We start from the raw sequence: 23,872 nt of genomic DNA on the forward strand, positions 1-23,872 counted from the left end.
TCTGGGGACACAGTAAAAAGGTTACGATTCTGTAATGTAGGTCTTGTATAACCACGGAGTTAAGATAATGGTAAAAACAACACAAAAAACCCCAGTCAACATTCTGTCAGTAATTTATTAATCATCGTATAGGTGTGATTTATACAGCACAAGTATAAGAACGGACAATCCCAGTTCTTAAAGCTGCTTCTATTCCGATACTGAGAACAGAAGCAGAAGTCACCTTAAGCACCGGCTTGTGCCATCCTATATTAGTAATATTGGTCCACGTGGTCAAATATTCACTTTGCTTATAAACAACAGTACACTGTTCCTGTGGTGCCAGTCCCCGAATGTGAGCAGCTGTTGTAAAACAGATAGGCCCTGCATGTGTAATACAAAGCATATAAAGATATTAACTTTATGCTGTATTCACATATCCGTGTGTCATGGACCATGATTCGCAGACTGGCTGCGGGTCCCCAACCTGAACACAGCAGCCTCATATGAAACTGTCATGGTGGCAGTCAGGAGACCTACGGCCCTTCTCTGAAGCATTACTCTGATCATGGTACACAGATGTATGTATCCGGTCTTAGTCTGAGAAGATAAGATGATACATATGGATACAACTGTAATAAGGTGTACTAATAGCAGCAGCAGCAGCAGCGCAGCACTAGTAAGTACACTGTTCGCACACAGGATGAACCAGCAAAATATTCTGGGGTAAGGAACTCGAACTAAAAGTTTTTTTCTTGTAAGAAAGTATAACATGACAGAAGTGCACATGCAGTGCCACTAGCTATACCTCCTACTTCTGCCCAATATACATCAGTCCCCTGAACGTAAGGTTTTTATACTACAAAAATGATGGCGAGCAGGTGGGATAAGGGCGAGCTCTTGCATCAAGATGGAATGGTCAGAAAATTGGTTCAGAGTCAACAGCTATCGTAGAAGAGACCACTTGATTTGCTCTTTTGCAGACTGCAGCACCTGAGGGAAGAAACACATGATATAGAGAGAATCAGTACTGTGTTATAGGAATTAGCGAGTTAGTCAGAGGAAGGTAGGTGTGAGTAATGTGTGTGCGGGCGTGCGGTGTGGTGTGCACAGGTGGGCGGCGTGGTGTGGTGTCCACAGGTGGGCGGCGTGGTGTGGTGTCCACAGGTGGGCGGCGTGGTGTGGTGTCCACAGGTGGGCGACGTGGTGTGGTGTCCACAGGTGGGCGGCGTGGTGTGGTGTGCACAGGTGGGCGGCGTGGTGTGCACAGGTGGGCGGCGTGGTGTGCACAGGTGGGCGGCGTGGTGTGCACAGGTGGGCGGCGTGGTGTGCACAGGTGGGCGGCGTGGTGTGCACAGGTGGGCGGCGTGGTGTGCACAGGTGGGCGGCGTGGTGTGCACAGGTGGGCGGCGTGGTGTGCACAGGTGGGCGGCGTGGTGTGCACAGGTGGGCGGCGTGGTGTGCACAGGTGGGCGGCGTGGTGTGCACAGGTGGGCGGCGTGGTGTGCACAGGTGGGCGGCGTGGTGTGCACAGGTGGGCGGCGTGGTGTGCACAGGTGGGCGGCGTGGTGTGCACAGGTGGGCGGCGTGGTGTGCACAGGTGGGCGGCGTGGTGTGCACAGGTGGGCGGCGTGGTGTGCACAGGTGGGCAGTGTGATGTAGTGTGCACAGGTGGGCAGTGTGGTGTGAGCAATGTGTGCATCATGTGTAACAGACACGTGGTTGAGGTACACAGTGAATCCATATTCAGAACTGGGAGAAAAAAAAAATTCAGATTTTATTGGACGATGTAGATTTTTAAATCTAAAGCTTGCCCATCATGCCGTGGATATCCACAAATATCTGTATGATCGCTCCAGACCCCATTAGCAAGGACCTGAGCAGTCCCTAGAATGAGGTCTCGTGTGCTATTCCCTCCCCATGCACGACTGTTAGGCCGGGATCACACATGCCGAGTCTTGCATGTTAATACCCAGCTCTGCCGCCATCACTCAGGAGCGGAGCGTGCGGCGGCAGCATAGCAATACATGGAGCAGCACGCTCTGCTCCAGAGTGCCGGGTATTAACATGCGAGACTCGGCCGTGTTTCTCGCATGTGTGATCCCGGCCTTAGGTGAGGGGGCGAGAGCATGGCACCTGACCAGGACCCTGATCTAAATGCTGTCACATAGCTAGTGAATAGCTGATCACTGGTTGAGGCTGGATTCCCCCTTTATATCTGTATGAACGTGGCTCATATCATGGTGCACAATACAGTATAGGGATCATACTGCAGTCCGGGCAACCTACCTGTGAGACGGTTTGTTCTGTGAGAGGAACATCATCTCCCTAAAAAACAAAATATCATGTTAATCATAAAGTCCCATACTTCTTGCACAACTGGGGGCACTCAGGCCTGTCACCTGAATAATTTGCTATAAAACAGCAGCTCTTCCCCAGATTAGCCTCCACCCTAGCAGCCACCCTACTGATCTTCACGCCAATACAGCGTAGTGAACCCCCTTCATCACTGCACAGCTCAGCAGGTGGCACTGCCAGTAGTTGGGCACAGACTCCCAGGAGCAGCATGCTAATGGAGCCCATAAATCTGCCTTCTCAGCAGGCATTCACAGGGAGCTGTGTGGAGGACCCAGGGGACAGATGCTAGTAAGGGAAACAACATATGGCGACACGGCACTTAACCGCTTCACCACTGTCAGATCCAAAAGCGCATCCAGCAGTATTCACACCATTCAGACGAGTCACCAGGAGCCCTCTGCAGCGCCACACATTGGACCTCAGATTAAGGACACTCAATAGAAATAACAATCACTTAGATTTCACTCCAATTCATTGCCCACTACCCCCGAGCCTCCCAAGACTAGGAGCAATTTTTATTTAACACCTCACCAAGCAAAACTGAAGGTCTCCATCCAGGACCAAGAGTACATTTCTTGTCTAAGGAAATGTGAAATACAATTTACCTTTCGGCTGCCAAACTACATTTATTTAACCTTACAGAGGAGATGCTGATAAAAAGTAAATGGCATTTCCTTTCGCAAACCCCACAGAAATACCAGGTCACAGTCTCAAAAATCAAACATTTCTTTACTTTCCAAACCTTTATGGAACCCACAGGAGGTGGCAATGGCTGAAGTGTGAAGCGATTTAAGAAAAGATTAAAAGCACAACAGATAGGATTTACCACTCATCAGGTAAAATGCCGATCCAGGGATCAGTCTGATTGCCAGCAGGGAGCAAGAAAGATTTTTTTCGACTTTTGAAAGTTAAACTTGGCTTCATATACAATGTTGTGCATTCAGCAGATGTATATGCCTATAAGCTATACCAATGAAAGGCTGACATGTACCATGATACGGGTGACTCCAGTCAGACACAGGGTCCCACAGTAAAGGGTATACTTTTTATGTTGCAGTTGCCCCTACATAGATAGTAAAGGTTGTACTTTCCTAAAAAAATACGCTTTTTTGTCATCTGTCATGTGAAAGGGGGGCTATGGATGCACTTAAATAAGATCTTCCCATTCAGTAAATGAATGTCCCAGGCAGCAGGTTATTATAAAGAAAAACTGTGTTCACTTTCCCTGGGTCCACCAAAACCATCTGGCATTGGCGATGGCATTGACAGCAAGGCAGCCAAACCGATCAGTGGGCCCAGTGGCTCTGTAGGAGCGTCTGTGTGAGATCAGTCTACACCTGCAGAGTTGTTAGTGGCTCTGAAGGGGGGGGGGGGGGGGGGTTGTGTCTGAGCGTGTGTGTGTGTGTGTGATGTCTCTAAGTGAGTGTATGTGGTATGTCTGAGCGTGTGTGTGTGTGTGATGTCTCTAAGTGAGTGTATGTGGTATGTCTGAGTGTGTGTGTGTGTCTGAGTGTGTGTGGTGTGTCTGAGTGAGTGTGTGGTGTGTGTCTGAGTGAGTGAGTGTGGTGTGTGTCTGAGTGAGTGTGTGTGGTGTGTGTCTGAGTGAGTGTGTGTGGTGTGTCTCTGAGTGAGTGTGTGTGGTGTGTGTCTGAGTGAGTGTGTGTGGTGTGTGTCTGAGTGAGTGTGTGTGGTGAGAGTGTGTGTGTGGTGTGTGTCTGAGTGAGTGTGTGGTGTGTGTCTGAGTGAGTGTGTGTGGTGTGTGTCTGAGTGTGTGTGGTGTGAGTGTGTGTGTGTGGTGTGAGTGTGTGTGGTGAGTGTGTGTGTGTGTGGTGTGAGTGTGTGTGGTGAGTGAGTGAGTGAGAGTGTGTGTGTGTGTGTGTGTTGTGTCTGAGTGAGTGTGTGTGTGTGTTGTGTCTGAGTGAGTGTGTGTGTGTGTGTGTGTGTGGTGTGAGAGTGTGTGTGTGTGTGTGTGTGTGTGAGAGTGTGTGTGTGTGTGTGTGGTGTGTCTGAGTGAGTGTGTGTGGTGTGTGTCTGAATGAGTGTGTGTGGTGTGTGTCTGAGTGTGTGTGTGTGGTGTGTCTGAGTGAGTGTGTGTGGTGTGTGTCTGAGTATGTGGTGTGTGTGTGCGCCGTGTGTCTGAGTGAGTATGTGGTGTGTGTGCGGTGTGTGTGTCTGAGTGAGTATGTGGTGTGTGTGTGTGTGTGTGTGTGTGTGTGTGTGTGTGTGTGTGTGTGTGTGTGCGTGTGTGTGTGTGTGTGTGTGTGTGTGTGGTCAGTCTGCACCTGTAGAGTTGCTGAATCAGCAATTGGCTGACGTGTTGTCTATGTAACGTCAGTGCTGGGGCCAACGTTTGGCACGAGGAGAAATTGGCGGAGACTCGCCAGTGGACCCGGGGAAGGTGGGTAGAGCAGGGCATGTTTTTCTATGATAACCTGCAGTCTGGGACAGCAATGTTTATGCTAGGAACTTATCTATAGATGCCTAATGGAAAGCATGGACAATGACAACGTACCCTCAAGGCAACCCGATGAACCACTTGTTGGGGGTCGCTTTCCAAAATGACTCTGTAAAGAGGAACATAAGACAACAAGATTGCATCAGCCGCACGCAGGTTACTGTACACCACAGGCAGGTGGAGAGGGTCAGTCGTTACAGAGTTAAACATCAGGCAATTCTTATCCGTCTTTATAGCCGGAGCGCGGCTGCTCAATCTGCAGAAGCCTATGATGGAAGCCTTCCTAATGATGGCATTACACGGAGACATGGCAGCCCTCACACGGTAATGACACTGTTAGGAGCCGCGCTCCGCACACAGCCTCTATGGCGGTAACTGCTGCGCTATCACAATTCAAACAAAAACAAGCACAGACGGGAAATGTATGGCTTCCAGATTAACACTTCTATTTACAATCACAGGAGGCTTTTACTGCCTGCATTTGTGAATGTGAATTGCCTTAATGTTCGGGCTGAACGTTTAACCACTGCGCTGCCAGTCATTTAACCCGCCAGCGCCATGCTTTACAAGATGGAGAGGAGCACTGTAGCATTTAATGCTGCGCAGGTTTATAACCGGAGACATGGAGAGAGGTGAAATGAAGGAGCAGATAAGATGGCACACTCCCATCACATGCAGGAACAGATGTCGGTGGCTATAAGTCACAGAGAAAAGGCTACGCCACAAATCCAAATAATCTCTTACCCGCCATCGATAATCTCATCCACCGCCAGGAACAAGCCTTCCATGTTCTCCAGCAGAGTTCTCTTTTCTACGTTTTTTCTGCAGAATTAGACATTTTTTTTATAGTTAGTCAAATTTGTGCATAGATTTCTCCACTGAAAGCAAAGCTTGAGTGAAAAACAAATTAGAAATAACTATTTCTACTGAATTGTTAGACCAAGGGTTGGAAAAATGACCTGGCAACATGATTCTCCAGGTCAGTACAATTATGGCGATAAAGTTTTTTTGTTTTTTTAAACAAAACAATAATTCATTAACGTCGCCATTTTCCAAGACCTGTAACGTTTTCCTTTTTCCTCATCAATGGAGTTGCATGAGGGTTGATCTTTTTGTGGCAAGCTGACTTTTATTGATACCATTTTGGGGTAGATCAGACAATTCTGGCATTCTGATTTATTCTCTTTACAGCGTTTACTGATCAGGTTAATTTTATATTTTGATAGATTGGACTTTTAAAATGCAAATATGGCATGTGTGTATTTTATAAATTTGTATTTCTTTACTTTGAATAGTGTTAAAAGAGGACAATTTGTGGGATAAAGCGATAGAAGCTTCTCATTCAGGGTTATTACACTGGTGGATGCTCAGGGCTCTCAGACTACGTCTGCTGCAGGATGCTTGGCAGCCAGATGTAAAGAATATTTGGGAGGAGCACGGAGAGCCGCAGCGGCAGGAAAGCTCTTCAGGACGCCGATTGGCTTAGGCTACTTTCACACTAGCGTCGTGCACTGCACGTCGCTATGCGTCGTTTTGGAGAAAAAACGCATCCTGCAAAAGTGCTTGCAGGATGCGTTTTTTCTCCATTGACTTGCATTAGCGACGCAGTGCGACGCTTTGCCACACATCGCAACAGTCGTGCGACGGTTGCTTTGTACCGTCGCCACCAAAAAACGTTGCTTGTAACGTTTTTTGGTGCGTCGTTCCCGTCTTTTCCAACCGCGCATGCGCGGCCAGAACTCCGCCCCCACCTCCCCGCACCTCACAATGGGGCAGCGGATGCGTTGAAAAACAGCATCCGCTGCCCCCGTTGTGGGGCGCTTGCACAGTATGCGTCGGTGCGCTGCAACGTCGCTAGTGTGAAAGTAGCCTTAGAGCACTTTACAGATACAGCAATACTGATCCCAAAAGTCCGCTTCAGCAGGATGCCAAGAACAGTATACGGCTCCGTAAAACTCTGGTTATAGCAATAGAGGACCAAACACCCACTTGTTCAATGATTATATATATATATATATATATATATATATATATATATATATATATATATATATATATATATATATATATATATATATATATATACACACACATATATATACATACACACACACACACATACATACATTATATATAGTCATGCTTACAAAAAATAAAATTAAAAGGCCTCTTTAGGGGATATACAGATAGTTATGGTGATAATAGACACTCCACCTACCTCAGCATCTGACTTAATGAGTCAAAGAGGCAATTCAGGACAGCCATCAACATGAGCTATATGTGGGTAAAAGGAAACACAGAAGTATTACAGAATAGAATAATAGGTTTCTTTTGAAGAGGAAGCAAAGTACCTGACATTGCTAAAATACATTTGTAGTTCTTACCTTCATTGATAATTAAATCCTTAACCCCTTCACGACCTATAGGTACATTCAAGGTCACCTCCACCTCTTTGATGTGCATGTTTTTAGGCACATGACAGCTGATCTGATCAGTTGACATGTGCCCCTAACAGCCACGGGTGCAATGACGATCCTCCTGCAGCCGTTAACATGTTAAATGCCGCTGTCAATCTCTGACAGCAGCACTTAACATGCCCACGCTGGAAGGGTGTCACTAGCTCTGCCCATCGGCGACCCTGTCACATGATTGCAGGGCGCCAATAGGTTGGCAAGACAAATCAGGATCTGTAAGAGACACCTGTGGTTGTCACTGCCGATCTGCAATGAGCGCCGCCCCGTAGCCAGCGTTCATAGTATATGAGCATTTCTGCTATGTGTAGCACAAGCGATCAGAAGCTTGCAGGAAGGGACATACCAAATAGTACATGAGTACACACAACTATAAACTATATTACTTGTATGCCCAAACAGCCTCTATCTTGTAGATCGACCTAAGGCAGAAATTTCTGCAGGACGGTAACTAAACTACAGCCCCATCATGGGCACGTATAAAATGACTTTAGATCAGGAGAATCCATGAAAGACTATGGAATATGAACAGCTGCTGAAGTCAAAGAGAGGTTTTAAAAGCCAAGACTACCGAGAGAAAGCAAGAGACGGAACCTACAGCACCCATCTATCTTCACGGCAGTGTGATACAACACAGACACTTTAGAGGTTTATGGGATGAATGTCTTTGCGCGCTCACTTCTGTTAGGTAGGCAGACTTAATCATCACCATTAGCTTATATCACCCTATTAACATGCTGTCGAATGCAGTTCATTAATATTAGCTAATGTACACAGTAATATAACTGCTCTGAGCACAGGCAGGGGTGATGTTATCTCACCAAATGACTGCGGCTTCTGAAACGTATTAGCAGAACAAGCTGTGAAACATACCTCATTTTCATGGGAACTTCCAATGACATAGAAGTACAAGTCAATGCTGCTCTTATAGACCACGGTCAGGCCCTCCAGGAGGGCAATTTCACCTGCACAGGTAGAAAGCAATAAGTGATGCGTCGACAGATACAGTACAGAGGGACATACATTCACTACAAAAGGGCTTGTCTGATTAGGAGCATTAAGCCATTTCTGAAACACCCACGTCAGTGGTGACGGACATTTTCATGCTGCTCTCCTGATGACAGATGTTAGAGGGTTTAACTTTCATATTTTTTTAAATAAGTTTATTCAGCATGGAAAGTTACAAAGCTTTGTAAACCACTTTATTAGAGAATTTTCCCTCCAAAGAAACTGCATATAAGTGGCTTCCAAACGCCTGCTTTTCCCACTGTCTGCTTACATGCACTGAAATCAGCATGCACTCATCTGGAGTACAGATGATGGCAATGATAAATCAGCCGCTGCCTCATCCTGAGCCCTGTGCTAATCAGAGCAATCACCTGCTGAAGATTAGTTCCAGAGTTAGTGAGACTCAGGTGCTGAGATGACCCTGTCACTGCCGTCACCCGTCCTCCACATGAGTACGTTCTGATACCAATGCAGCTAAAGGCAGGCAAATAGACTGGGGAAGAGCTTCATTTATTCCTGAAAAAAAAAAATTCAGTTAAAGTTATTCATCAACAGTCCCCTTTCTCTGCAATGGTTGGAGCCCTAGTGATCAGACATCCCCTGTTCCCCCGTTATAAACTAAAAGTATTTCAGTGCCACGTATTTCAGTGCTCCACTCAATGCTCCACCATGACCGTTTATAGATCTATAGTGCGGAATAATAATGATCCCCCCTCACCGTTTATTGATGATCAGTGCGGTATAATAATGCAGACCCCTGACCGTGCATTGATCTGCAGTACGGTGTAATAATGGTCACCCCTCAACGTTTATTGTTCTTTGATGTGGTATAATGCAGACCCCTCCTCCTTTAGTGATGTTCAGTGCGTTACGAATAGGTTCACTAAGCGTTAATGGGTTAACGCTAAAGGAGTACGCTGCATGGCGTGATTGTCGCAAGTTACGCCATGCAACGGGTCCGTTAGCGCACCCATTGACGGCAATGTGTTTAGGATCTGGATCGCATCGCTAGCGCATGCCATTTTTTAGGCACGCCCTTGCGATGTGCCGTTATTTTCAGTCGGACCTCAGATGCTGCTTTCAGCGTCCCAGCTCCGTTCCTCGCTAGCGCAGATTGTGGATCTGCGATAGCGGGATCGGCAAAAGCAATCCCGCTAAAGACATTGCGCTGGTGCAATACGCTAGCTATATTCGCAAAACGTATTGCCCGAACGCAATGTAAACCTATAATGCTCCCCCAAAAAACAGTATTGATCATCAGTGCTTTGTAATTTATGGCCACCCACACAAGTACCAAATTTTCATTGCTGCTGGTGTAAATATGCAGTTGCATTAAAACATACAAACACATAGAGAGAGACAAAGCACACAGCAGCTTGCCGCCATATACACTAATCCTCACCAGATTTTGGAATCTGGCAGCCGAAAATAATGCCGGAAGGCGGGGGAGCAGGGGCAACATCAGACAAGGGAGAACGTCCGAGCTGGGGGAGGGCCTGAACAGCGCAGTGCAGTGCGCATGCCCAGGAATGCCAGCCCCGCAGTGTGCATAATGAATAACACAGTGCGGGGCGGGGATTCAGTAACAGGGCGGCCGCACTGCCCGCACAGACGCAGTCAGGCACCCTGCGTGTGAGTGATGACGGCCAAAGAAGACTGCGCAGGCCCCAGGCAGGCACGCACAGCGCAGGCGCCGGATTTGAAGCAACAACGCGAAGGGGGCGGGTACCATCGGCCCTGAAGAGAAGAGTGACGGCAGTTTGAAGATTCATAGAGGACGCTTCGGACCGCCTCCCGGTACAATCGCTGGTACGTTTGGCCAATTTTTAAAACGTTTTATTGCGGTAATAACTTAATCAAAAACTAAAAGAGCCACCTTGTTAGACTGCAGCATTACTGCTGCACAAGGTGGCTCTTTTAGTTTATAACGCCTGGGGGGGGGGTGACAGTGGCCCTACCCCATCGGACTAATTGTTAGACTGAATGCTCCCTATTCAGTAATGGTACAAGCAGTTCATACTACCCCACACTTACTGTCCGTCCGATGTGTTTTATTGAAGATGTTCTTTTCAAAAGCCTTCTGCTCCTTCACTGAGGGATAGGTCTCATCATAGTACTGTGAAGTAAACAGGACAACATGTGATCCAATTCAATGTGTCTATGGTACACAGTATGTGTAGTCTCCAATGTGGCCAATACTTCCCCACAACCAATGCATCAAAGGCTGAATCCGCCTCAAAGGGTCTTGCAGCCTTATCCCATCTTTTTGTAGAAGATGGGATAAGGCTACAAGACCCCCTTATATGCCCTATTCTATGTGGTTTGTAAAACAAGAAATGGACAGGAAAGTATTTTACTGTCCAAATCTATGGCTAGGTTATAGGCAGTGCCATGATGGCCGGCAGCCCCTTATCACCCTGATGAAACAACATGTTTGGCCGAGCTATAGGTTGTTGGCTACACAATAGTTGTAATGCCAACTTAATGCTTTGGAGTAAACTCATCTTACTCTTTTGGCGTCACATTTGCAGCACTAGCGGCATAAAGTTAGCACATCATGTGAGCCTGCACTGCCCAGGTTCAGAGAGAACGGACCTCAATAATAGCCTCTTGGATGTCAATAGCAGGCACAGAATTTAAGTAGTTAGAGTGATGCATCTTCTCTAACTACATTTGTAACCCTGTAAAAGAGGCCCCAGGCCCGTCATGTATGTGTACCTATCAGCTCCTACACTCTGCCAAGAGAAAAAAATATATATACATTTATGTAACTTGTACAGAAACATGGTCACATTTTTTGCCTCCCATGCAAAAATGTAGATTTCCCAGAAGTTTAACACTGATAAAAGGGAGTTTGGCCGCAATAGCTAACTAATATGTGGGGAGTTTTTTTTACTGTGTGCAAACATGAAAACACATAGGTCTGCACAGGAGCGGTGCACAAAATCACAGGATATATTTCTTTATTCCTATTTCCAAAGCTGCATCGTTGATGACCTATCCTTCAGATAGATCAGATATTGACGACCTATGCAGGTCTGGCACTCCCACCCCCATCAGCAGTTCTGCTCCAGGTACTGAATGAAAACACATGGAAAAGTGCTGTACTGCGGGGCTGCATTCAATGTGTAGTGGCCGTTGCCAGGTGCTGCAGATCAGCTCCTATTACTGTTAATATGAGCTCTTCTGCAGTATACAGCAGTGGCCAGCTGTCATCCGATAGCTCATCAATATCAGATGAAACTTATTCTAAACAAAGGTCTTCAATATCTCGTGCCTCAACTTAAGTAAAACTTTTCTTTTACCTTTTTACATATAGGTTTGGGATGTGTGGAGTGGTTTATATTTCATAGAAAACCATATCACAAACTAATGAAATCCTAACTAGCTGTAACCAAGAATTGGTTTTCTCACAGTTGAACACAGCCTATAAATGGACTGAATATTTACCTTAGCGAACAGCCTCTCTCCGTCATTGTCTAATATGAGAACAGCTTTCACTGTGTACAGTGAGGGGTCCTGCCAGAAAAAAATACATGGAAATCACTATCAGTCGCCATCCACACCCCACTTACCTCACACACCATCCTAGGGAAGCCCCTTATGATGATGATGATGATGATGAGTGCATATTGTCTTTAATATGGACCCAAATGAAACCACTATGATTTCTGATTATTGTTACTTCCTACTTATACTTATAGGTACTTCCTACCTACTTCATACTCTTTATGAAATGTCAACACATGATGAACCTAATGAAAGAGATGCAGAAAAGGAGCTGCACATGAAGTATTTTCTATGACCGTCACCCCTTCACACCATGCCATTCACTTTGTGCCTTTTCATGGTGGTCCATCCTGTAGACGCCCCAGAGCCCTCGAGACAAAGTTCTGTGATGCACTGACTTCCACATACTCACAGCCTGAGTGTATAACAGAACTTCACCTCAAATGCCGACTGTCATCACATAGATACTTACACTTTTACCATCAAGGGTTCATTTATTTAGAATGAGGAGTCTTCAACCACTGAGCACAAAGATCCTGTACAACAACACGAGTCCCTAAGTCTACGTTCACATTAGCGTTCGGCGCCGCAGCGTCGCCGCATGCGTCATGCGCCCTATATTTAACATGGGGGCGCATGGACATGCGTTGTGCTGCGTTTTGCGACACATGCGTTTTTTTGGCCGCAAGCGTTGGGCGCAGAGAACGCAGCAAGTTGCATTTTTTTTGCGTCCAACTTTCAGCGAAAAAGGACGCATGCGTCGCAAAACGCAGCGTTTTAGCGTGCATTTTTGTTTGCGTTGTGCGTTGCGTCACCGACGCAGCGGCGCACAACGCAAATGTGAACGTAGCCTAATACTGCTACATATTATGGCCAGTTTCAGTTGACAGTCTTACAGGCGTAAGTCACAAACCCAACCCAGGTCTAAAAATCTGTACTGACCGCTTCATAGATCCTATAAGGGCTCAGGCAGATGGCCATAGATTCTCTCACACAAGAGAATTGGGCAGATTATGCAAATGACACTGAGTTTGATCAGATTCCCTTGGATGAGACAATCGGAGCACACTGAGGAGAAGATAGACAACATAATTTCTCCATCTTCTTCATGGTGTCACATGGTGTGTGGAAATTAGACTGCACTCAAATATCATCTCAGCGCAGTCCGACGGTTTCCCGGCACTCATTGACTTGCTTGGCCGGGAATGCAGCAACGTTTTCCTCGGACAGACTCTGGAAAAAGATAAATCGGACATGTGCACGGCCCTATAAACGAACATTGGCCCTGGTGTTTTGTTAGAGTGCACTAGGACCAATAATACAGCTGTCTGAACAAGCCCTAAAGCTGTCAGTTTGGGTTCAAACCCAGCAAACAGGACAGGAGTTGTGTCTGTAAAACGGATACACAAACGTAGTTAAAACATGCTTGTCTGAAAATGGCCAAAGTAGCCGAAGGCATTTCATGTGCTGTATTATGGAAATATTATTATTCCCTTAGAGTCCAACCAAGCACGGTAATTTTTTAAATATTTAAACTCCTTATAGATTGGTGAAAATCTGGGTCTTAAGATACCACTGATCACTCAAGGAACAGAACAGTAGTGCTCATCTTCTACAGGAGAGCATACATAGTAGTAGGGGCTGAAAAACCGGTTTGTGGGTCCGCACACCTCTGCTCTTCGATTTCTGAAAGTCTCAGGCCCCAAACAGCATAATCAACACGGAGTTGAAGGGGTTACATTATATAAATACATCTAAAAGATTTAGTTACACTTCAAACCACAAAATGGACATGATTGTTTTTGCTTTGATTGGGCTCATACACCTTTATTGATGTCGTATCACAGCTCCAAAATTCTGGATGTGAGGCATTACTTCTATTGTACAACATTTACACTTACATAAGCTGTGCCATGAAAAAAATGCAAGTACAAAATAAGAAAAAAAAAAAAAAAGACTCCTGAACACTGTCCTCCCCTCCTCCATACAGAGTATGTGCGGATCCATACTTCTTCGCAGTGTAATAATCATAAGTGTCGTGCAGACAGCTATGAATATAGAGCAGGTGTCGGAGAGCCATTCTGGGCACTGAACTGAATAAAATGAGTCAATAAACAATATGTGACAGAAACAAAGTGTAGATACCAGCGTAATGTCAATGAACGACTCAACTTTCTGCTCTGCATTATGAGCAACTACTGGAAGTTAAAGGGAATGTGTCATCAGAAAATGACCGATTACTTAATTAGGTGTTTATACTAAATTTATTTTTTAAGTATTTTTTCAACACTGGACACTAGACCTACACTTTTCAACAGTCTCATTATCATCACAGACAGTATGACAATGAAAGGTAACAACGGTATACATGGTATCTCACCCTTTTTTGTAAAGTGTTCTAAATATGAATATTATTTTTTACCTGACATATTAGGATATTTATTTTCCTTTGTATTTTAGTGCTACTTTAGTGAATAAAAAAAATAAAGTTTTACATTTTTATCTTTATTAGTTAATTTTTTTATAGATTTCTAACGTTTCAAAAAAAGCCTGAATTTTGGGCTTGTATGACTTTCCATTTTTTAGTCATATCTTGGGCTAGAATTAATGTGAAAGGCACCATTTTGTTCAGAATTGTACAGGCTTTAATTTGATAGGTCACGAGTATATCTTTGTTGATATTTTGTTTTTGAGCAGTCAAATCCTAAATTTTAATATGCGAATTAGGGAAAACAATATGTTATAAATTATTCAAAAAATGCATGTGTATTACTTGTGTTCTTGGTTACATTTGTTCAGGGATTCAAGTTGGGATACCTGTAGGATGATATTTCTAAGCGGGATTTTCTAAATGCAATCCTAATCATATATGTTTAATACTAAATTAAAGTAATCAATATTTTTAACACCTTTTTTAAAAAATACATGTAACCATTTTTTGTTATTACGTCTCGACATGTCCTTTTTCAAGTTTTTAAGAATAGTACAGTAGTTAAATCATCAGGCTATAAAATAAGATATCAACTAGTGCTAAATAATTAATAGTAACTCCTTAAATTGACCTTTTACCAATTTGTCCCTTGTACTGGGTGAAGTGAAATCTTGTCCGCAATCTCTTACTAACAATGGCCATTTCCTTGTGTCAGAGTACGGTATGTCCGGCATGTTATGGGGTTAATATCTGATTTTTGTTTACTTTTAATTTGTCTGGTTTTCTTGGATACATGATGGACGGTGATGGACCAGAAGGTGCAGAAAACTCACTTCTACATTGTCATAATCTTTGGAAAGTACATTAGCCAGCCAGTAGTGCCGATCACATTCACAGGTCACATAACCAGTAGTTATCTCATGCATCGCCAATCTTGTGCCACCTTCAAATCACTTCATGGACGTTAGGGTCGTTGCTTTTGTTTGTTCCATTTCATGGAATTAAGGTGTGGTATTGCCGAATCCCTTTATTGGGTTCTGCTTCCTGTAACCGATATTTTAACAAACTCTCCTCTTCTTCATAGTCCTGTGGTTTGTACAGCACATGAACTGGATTTTAGGAATATTTCTGCATGGGTGTGAAGATCTGGTGTGAATACGGCCTCTGGAGGCTAGCCCGAGCTGCGAGGCGCTTCACGGTGCCTCCTAAACCTAAAGTGACACTCAGCTTCCGCTCCAAAATCTTTCTTGAAGCATACATTTATAAAACTTCTCCTACTTTTATACAATGTAGAAAAGCCATCTGAGAAGTAGTAGACATTGCTCAAAGTTGGTAGGATGTCAGTTTATATTGCTGAAATATTTTTTTTTTTTTAACAAACGAACAGCTATTGTTATCATACCTACACTTTTGTGTTTTATTTCTGACTGTGCTTCATCCTGAAACAACAAAGGGACAGTTCTCTGAAAAGTCTAAGCTTATTACTGACTCATTCTGATGTTTTCTTTGAGGTGATTGTAATAGTCCGACTGTTGGCGAGGTAGAAATGTGTTTTTTTTTATAGGGTTAGTCTGAAACCCATCATCTGCTGTCAGAAACTGCTGAAACTCCCCTTTCTGCCCTGAAACGTCTCCCCCTGTTCCCTGTGCAATGAGCGCAGCGCCCGGTCTGCTTAGATGAATAGTAATAAGACGACAGCAGAGCGGAGTCACTATGCCCAACAGAGACGTCACCTGCGGGGACGGCGTAGTCCTCCTGCACACCGGGTATAGTGAAACCGCTCTGCTGCTGAAACGAGCGTCACTGATGGTTTTTTTTTTGTTTTTTTTTAAAGTATGGTCCCTTTGAGACCACAACTTGATTTTTGCTACAGATATTCCTAGGAGCATAGGAGGCACATGAGAATTTACAAGCAAAAAAAATTATATAATCGTTTTTTGGAAATGCTTTTCATAATTTTGTGCTCGAGTCCGCATGGGTAAAATATTAAAAGATACTTGTGACATATTGGGTGAAAGCCTGTATAGTCCTAAGAGGAATGGTGTTTTCTTCATTTCAATATCTTGGTTCTGGTCTGAGTTAAGAGAGGAGAAAAATAAAAGGCATGCAGCAGAGTTTTTCAAAGCTTTAAAAAATGATTAAATAAATAAAAAAAAAAAAAAAAAAAAAAGTATATAGAATTTTTTTTCCCCTCATATTTTGCATTCTCTAACACACTATTACGAGAGAACGAAATCTCAAAAGAATTAAAAATATAGAGGAAAACCCATAAACAAAATATATCACCCATCCTCAGACCAAGTGATAAATGTCTGATCTCTGGGGGTCTGATCACTGGGTGGCAGCAATCAATCATATTTTTATCAATGTTAAATCACTTTTATATATGTATGGGGTATGAAACAAGAAAGTTTCAGGAGAGAGCGCCCCTGTCAAATTAAACTTTGATTTTAGCTGGAGATGCTCTGTCTTTTGACTTGTATACATAACCGCCTGCTAAGCATTTACCAAGCTAAAGCCCCTTATATACCTCATTTATCAGCAGGAGGCTTTTGTGTTAATGAATCAGAACATATCCCATTACCAATAAACCACGAGCATTACAGAGCCCTTTTAATTATTACACAGATCTATTGCTAGTGCAGCAGAGCAGCCACGATGCGCTGAAGCACGATTAATCTCACTCCCGTGATGGAAGATGAGTGATTTGGATGTGATGGCGGAATCTAAGTAATTAATTCTTATGTGAGCATTATTTATTAGTGCTGCAATTACTGGAAATAAATAGTGACCTGGCCATTAAAAGCTGGACAGACTGCGACATTGCGTTGTGACATAGTACTAATTGTGCCTGGGACTTCAAATCATTCACTTACACACCTGTAATCAGGACTTGGAGCGACCCCTCTACCTCAATCCAGATAAACTATGCAAGCAATGCAATATCTACTAGCTGCTGATTGTTCCCAGCATGTGACGTTTGATTGCAGGAACATTTATATATACACAAATAAGGGAGCAGCAATCAATTCTACGTCGAGGTTTGTTCACATGGTGCAGATTTGATATTTTTCTCTATTAGGCCATGATGACTAGGGTTGGTGTATGCTTAGAAACGTCTAAGGCTAGTTTCACACTAGCGTTTTGCTCAGCTGCGGAGGGCTGCAGACTTCCTCCGTGAAGCCCCGCCCACGGCCACACCTCCTGCTCAGCTCCGCCTACATCCGCATGCGGCCTGCGTACCTATCTTTAAAGGGAACCTGTCACCCGGAGGCGTTTTTAACTAAAAGAGCCACCTTGTGCAGCAGTAATGCTGCATTTTGACAAGGTGGCTCTTTTAGCTCTGGTTGCTGTAACTGCCGAAATAATCAGTTTTGTAATTTGTCCTAAATACCTTTTCTTCAGTCAAGGAAGCAGGCCTTTCCCCCCTGCTGCAGACGCCACACAGCCGTCACTCAAATCCTCTTGGCGCCGCCTCCTCACCGCTGTTTTGAAATGAGCCGGCACCTGCGCTCTTTTCTCCTGCCTTGGGCAGGCGCAGTGAGCGCTGCCCGTCCTCTGTGCTCATATGCAGTCTAGCTGACTGCGCCTGTGCGGCCGCCCTGCCTGTGAATCCCAGCCCCGCAGTGTCTTCTGATTTATTCTCACTTATCACTACCTAGATTAAAAATAAAAAAATAGAAATCTTGCAATTTTCTCACTGTTCACTGGGGTGATTCTTACACTTCCTGTTTCAGGAAATCCACAAGTACATTAAAGGGAATCTGTCACCCCAAAATTGGCCAATAAACTAAGGCCACCGGCATCAGGGGCTTATCTACAGCATTCTTACCTTTCAGGATTCATCGGGGCTGTAGATAAGCCCCTGATGGCGGTGGCCTTAGTTTATAGGCCAATTTTGGGGTGACAGATTCCCTTTAATAACAATGAACGGAGTCTGACCCTATCTTTTGCATTCAGGGAATTAACTGAAGCACTAGATGCGGATAGGGTCCTTGAGACTTGCTCCCTGCCTTCTCCCTCCAGGTGTCCCACATGCTTCTACCTCCGGCATCCCAACTCGTACCTATAGGAATTGCCAATTCCACTAAGCAGTCAGCACACAAAAACTGTCAACACTAATTTTTCCTCTATTGTATTATTTACTTGGCAATGTTTTAGAGCATAAAAAAAAAAAAAAAAAATGTAGAAATCTTGCAATTTTCATATTGGCCACTGGGACTATTTTAGACTCAATCATCCTGTTCTGCAGAGAAAACTTTTCAAAAGCCTCGTGATCATCACAGGCAGGATTAAAATGACATAACACCTCTGTATACAGCTGAAAACTGTTGTTCTCCATCTGCTCCTCAGTGTGCTATGGTTCTCTCATCAGAAGTTGATCTTTGTAATTTGCATACCCCGCCCGATTCTCTCTGAATCTTCGGCCATCTAACTGTAGCCTAGTAGTGTGAATCCTGTGCTGTTTATCTTCTCCAGTCGGTGAGACCGCAGAAATCGGACTGATGTCATCCGAGAGCAGTCCGATGATTTCCACGCACCCAAACTTGAATGGGTAAGTGGAATCGAATTCAAAGAGAAATCGCAGCAGGCTGCGATTTTTTTTTTTCACTGACAGATTCTTTCACTGAAAAAAATTGTACATCGGCACTGTACCACTGAATAAAATTGGTTAGTTTTATCCCATAAAAAAAAAAAAAAAAAAATGGGATAGCACTCGTCTGACGTATACGCTGGTGTGAGCGAGCCCTTAAGCGATGTCACAGCTGACCCTGCTCCCAATTCCTTCACAATATCCTTTGCACACGCTCATTAGATGCTTCAATACAAGGTCTGAGTGGGTCTATTGCTGCTAATGTACATGTCAAAAGAACAAGTGTTCAAGAAGAAAAGTTGCAAGACTTCTATTTTTCTAACTATAGATTGTGATAAGAAAAAAAAGAAAAATACATTAGTAAAGATTTAATCTAATAAGATATCCATATTTACAAATAGGTAATGGACAAGCATTGTTCTGAAGGGACAAAACATTTAAGCAGGCTTTGACCATGAGTTTGCACAAATGATATATGTCTTCATAGCGCTGCCACAGCACATTTGGTAAGGGGTTCCCTCATTACAGAATGCTGAGCAGTCACCTGAATCGCCTCTAGCACATCTAAGCAAGTCGAGGAGAGATAATAAACCAATTGCAGATACATTTTCCAATTCAGGACAATCTTACAAAGGAGTGAAAGATTTCCAAGTATCTCTTAACCAAAATATTAGTTTCATAGAATAATAATATAAGCGATAAGCGACTGTGGTCAATGAGCGTTTTTCTTACTTCAGGAGGTGAGCTACTCGATATACCTTTATAAGAGGAAGCATTGCCTAGCCCAGGGGTCCCCAACCTGTAGCTTTGGAGCCACATGTGGCTCGCGGTCCCAGGAATTGTGGCTCGCTACTGTCTGCCAGCTTGGTGCATTAGCTCCAGGTCTACCAAACAGCTATGAAGAGCACATCTCATAATGGTGAATTTTTGAGTAGACCTGCACAGAAGAGCAGATCTGGATGCACAGTTTATGGTCTTAGGGGTTTAGAGATGTTTTAGGTATGGTACACTGGAGGATGATATTACCTGTTAAAGGAGGTTCTTGAAGCTGGATGCGACAGTGTGTTAGGAGTCCTTGATGGGAGTATACTGAATTGGGGCATTGTGGGAAACCCTGGATTTCAGTGTACTGCTTTGAGAGCAGGATGTTGCTCGTGACCCCCTCTCAGAGCTGAATGTGGCTCACGACCCTCTCTCAGTGCTGAATGTGGCTCTCAAGGTCAAAAAGGTTGGGGACCGCTGGCCTAGCCTATACATTTCTACAATAGTTTAGCGTCCTTCACAAAACAAAACTGCATATGTTAAATATTGTTCAAAGATCTCTCACTCAGTCAACAAGAAACCTGTTCTGCACTGATGAGGGGCAATAGCCTGAAACTACTGTTTATGAATTGCTACATTTTCGTCCTAGAGGAGACTCTGGTTTGGAGGAGTCATACAGAAAGGTGCATTAAAAGAGTCGCACGTTAGTTTATACAGTAGCAACTTTTAATGGGTTATGCTATAGAGAAAGCTATCTTTCCTTTGGAGGACAGCCAATTTGCAAATGCTTAAAAGTCTCATTACGCAGGTTTACCCGTCTATATAAGGAGAAACAATACCCCATAGACCTTATGGACATAAGCAACCCTTCATTAAAATGGTTAGTCCACTACTGGACAACCCCAGCTTAATCAATTTAGTGCCCCACAGAAAAGAAACACAACATATACTCAACTGCCGCAGCAGTGCCGTTCTAGCGATGCTGTCGCTGTGATTCCCGATGGGTAACGTGACATTGTCAAGTAACGTGACATTGGCTGCTGCGGTCATGTGACATGACAATCAGTAGTCATTGATCATCTGATGCTCATAAATATAAAATCGGAGTGGGCTTCTGTTCTGACAAAAGTAAAGGCTGCAGTCCTCACGTGAGCACCGGGAGACCTGGCGCCAACATCCCTGGAACAGCGCTAGTGAAGGAGAGGACCACCCCTTTAATGAGATACGTTTCAAAAACAACTGCCCCATTGAAAGTCAGGTATTATTGGTGGGACAGTTGAGCGGGTAGATATAAAAAAGGAAGGTTGACACTATTCCAAAAGGAATAACAGACTAGTGGATGGAGGAGATTTGTTGATTCAACTCAGTCATCATTTGTTCCTGTAGATGGAAACAGAAATGTCCTACTAGACCTCATGACGGATGTGAAACATTACCAGCTCAGCAGTAAACACCAGCGAATTAAGAAAAGGAACTCTTAAGGAAAATGAGATACACAGATAGGTGGAATTATAGGTTCTGAGAGTTGATGTATGGCCGAGATTTCCTCCTGTGTTCTGTCCATCTCCAAAACAGGGGCTCCTCGATGCCCCACAGCAGTGTCAGACCTGGCCTCACATGTGTGCGGCTTTCTTGATTCAATGTTACGGGATTTCAAAGGATGAACACGAGACTTGCATGTGAGGCCACCTCTCCTGCCACTGTGACTCCGGGACCAGAGGTGGGAGCCGTATGTATTAGAAACTTATGGCATCTCCCTTGTGATTTGTGCAAACAATGTCTTTCATTAAATAAACTGCTTTTTTTTTTTTTTTTTTTAAGTTTTTGTTTGTTTTTTTAATACATTCTAGCATAATTTAGATACTGTGCATCAACATAATATGAAGCACAAAGGATGGTTTAGAAGACTGCCAGGGAGTGTAAGAAGAACACAGCGAGAAGTGCCAATGAGATATGAGCGCTATGGCTGGTGAAAATATCCTCCAACGTCTGCAGACAACACAGCTTCACTGCAGCCCTTACACAACCTTTCATATAAACATCAAATTTCCAAAGCAACAGCAAAATGCAGTGGTTAATAATGATTAATATTTATATTTTCAGGTGCCAATAAGCTTAGGCAAATTGACCAGAAATCTTCAATTGTATGTAATAAATATAAACCTATTCACTTTAAGTTGTATAAGGTCATCAAAGGTTAGGCACAAATACGTGAGGTTCAACGCCTTCATGGCCTAGACTGCCGAAGAAAGCTGAGTACACCGCTCTAATATTCCAGACAGGCTCAGAGACAGGGAACAGAGCGGAGCAGGTTATGTGCACCACTGCCCCATCCACCATGTACTGCAAAGTCCCACTCTCGGGACATCAGGGGGTCTCAGCAGTCAAGCCTCCAGAAATCAGCAAGTTATACCCCCTATACCTGGTTAAAGGAGTATTCCCACCACGAAGATCTAAACCCAACATGTAGTAGGTGTAATGATAATTATAATATTAGGAAATACCTCCAGTTAGAAATGTAGTATAGTTCTTCTGATTATCTATGTCACTTGCTGCGTGTCCCGGGCATTGCAGTAGCTTAGATATCAATGATTATAACTAATAACTGTCACTATACGAGTGGTCGTAACCACAGATCCATAAGCTACTGCAATTCCCTGCACATGGGGTAAGTGACAGTGAATCAGAAGAACTATACTACATGTCTAATATCATTACACCTACTACATAAAGAAATAGCATCTTGGAGACAGACATACCCCTTTGATATATTTTGGAACTAAGCCTTTAAATCTGCCTGATATCAACCTGCAGAGCACAGGACAAATCTGAGGCATTTCCACACAAAAAAACCATGTTCATCCAGCTGCCACTAATAGCATACAATACAGTGCAGCATTAGAATTCACAACCCTCTGCATAGGTGTTTGTGGCCAGTGATTGTCTGCAGCGGTCCCGTCAGAACACTGTATGGCCGGGGATCAGGGTGGCAGCAGATATCGGTAAAGTATTTCTCCTTCACTTATCTTCCAGATACAAAGGAAGCAGTGACCACAAGCCCCGACCTCCAGGACAGAGCCCGGGGCTGAGGCCGGCGGTGCGGGGCCAAGAGCTGGGAGGCAACAACTGAGCTCAGTGCGGGGCAGCCACCGCCCGCCGGGGAGAACGCGGACACCGCACGTCCCCTCCGTCACACACTCACTGCCCTCACACAGAAGCCGCCTGCACCAGCGGCACCACTCACCAGCAGCACCGCGTCCATCTTCTTCCTCAGTCTTGCCGACGTGGAGCAAACCACAGATTGGTTACCACAGCTGTCAGTCTCCACACTAAGCCCCGCCCTTACCTGACTGCCCATTGGCTACTGTTAGTAAGACATCGGAAGTGTGGGCGCTGAGCTCTCCTATTGGTCTACGTCTCCGTGCCCTGGCAGAAAACTGCACGTCGCTTCTAAATCAAAAGCGGAAGTTGCGGCGATTGGTGGGTCACATGGCCTAAGCTAATTGGTTTACGTTGCGATTAAACTCCGCCCACCTACTGTACTCACGTTGTTTTCCGGCTTCCCAGGGATTGGTTCAGTTTTGTAATAAGAAAGAACTGTTCTAAGTTCCGATTGGTCTAGAATGTAAACCAATGGAAATTGTTCTCCAGTTGCTATGGTAACTGGTGGCTGAGGACGTGGCTTCCGCACCGCAGTCGGCGAGTGTCGGCGTTTCCGTCCGCAGAGTGAGACCCGCAGAGACTGGAATGCAGGAGGTTCTGTCTCTTCAGCAGCAGTCTCTCCAGTACAGAGCCGTGTGCTACATGGTCACAGATTACCGGGTGCTACATGGTCACAGATTACCGGGTGCTACATGGTCACAGATTACCGGGTGCTACATGGTCACAGATTACCGGGTGCTACATGGTCACAGATTACTGAGTGCTACCTGGTCACAGATTACCGGGTGCTACATAGTCACAGATTACTGGGTGCTACATGGTCACAGATTACCGGGTGCTACATGGTCACAGATTACTGAGTGCTACCTGGTCACAGATTACCGGGTGCTACATAGTCACAGATTACTGGGTGCTACATGGTCACAGATTACTGGGTGCTACATGGTCACAGATTACTGGGGGCTACATGGTCACAGATTACTGAGTGCTACCTGGTCACAGATTACCGGGTGCTACATAGTCACAGATTACTGGGTGCTACATGGTCACAGATTACTGGGTGCTACATGGTCACAGATTACTGGGGGCTACATGGTCACAGATTACTGGGTGCTACATGGTCACAGATTACTGGGTGCTAC

The 23,872-nt window shown here is 44.5% G+C and overlaps 1 protein-coding gene across 1 annotated transcript; it reads right to left on the bottom strand.

Annotated features, from left to right (window-relative positions):
* Positions 1-101: 101 nt before the first annotated feature.
* On the bottom strand, positions 102-22,947 carry COPZ1 (coat protein complex I subunit zeta 1). The gene is made up of 9 exons (XM_077297933.1): positions 22,813-22,947; positions 11,722-11,790; positions 10,306-10,387; positions 8,137-8,228; positions 7,011-7,066; positions 5,537-5,614; positions 4,850-4,901; positions 2,269-2,307; positions 102-972 (listed from the first exon to the last, which is right to left on the bottom strand). The coding sequence occupies exons 1-9, from the start codon at positions 22,924-22,926 to the stop codon at positions 925-927; spliced, it is 630 nt and encodes a 209-aa protein (XP_077154048.1). The 5' UTR covers positions 22,927-22,947; the 3' UTR covers positions 102-924.
* Between the last annotated feature and the right edge of the window lie 925 nt (positions 22,948-23,872).

This window comes from Ranitomeya variabilis, chromosome 3 (genome assembly GCF_051348905.1).
Source record: "Ranitomeya variabilis isolate aRanVar5 chromosome 3, aRanVar5.hap1, whole genome shotgun sequence".
Taxonomy (NCBI): Eukaryota; Metazoa; Chordata; class Amphibia; order Anura; family Dendrobatidae; genus Ranitomeya; species Ranitomeya variabilis.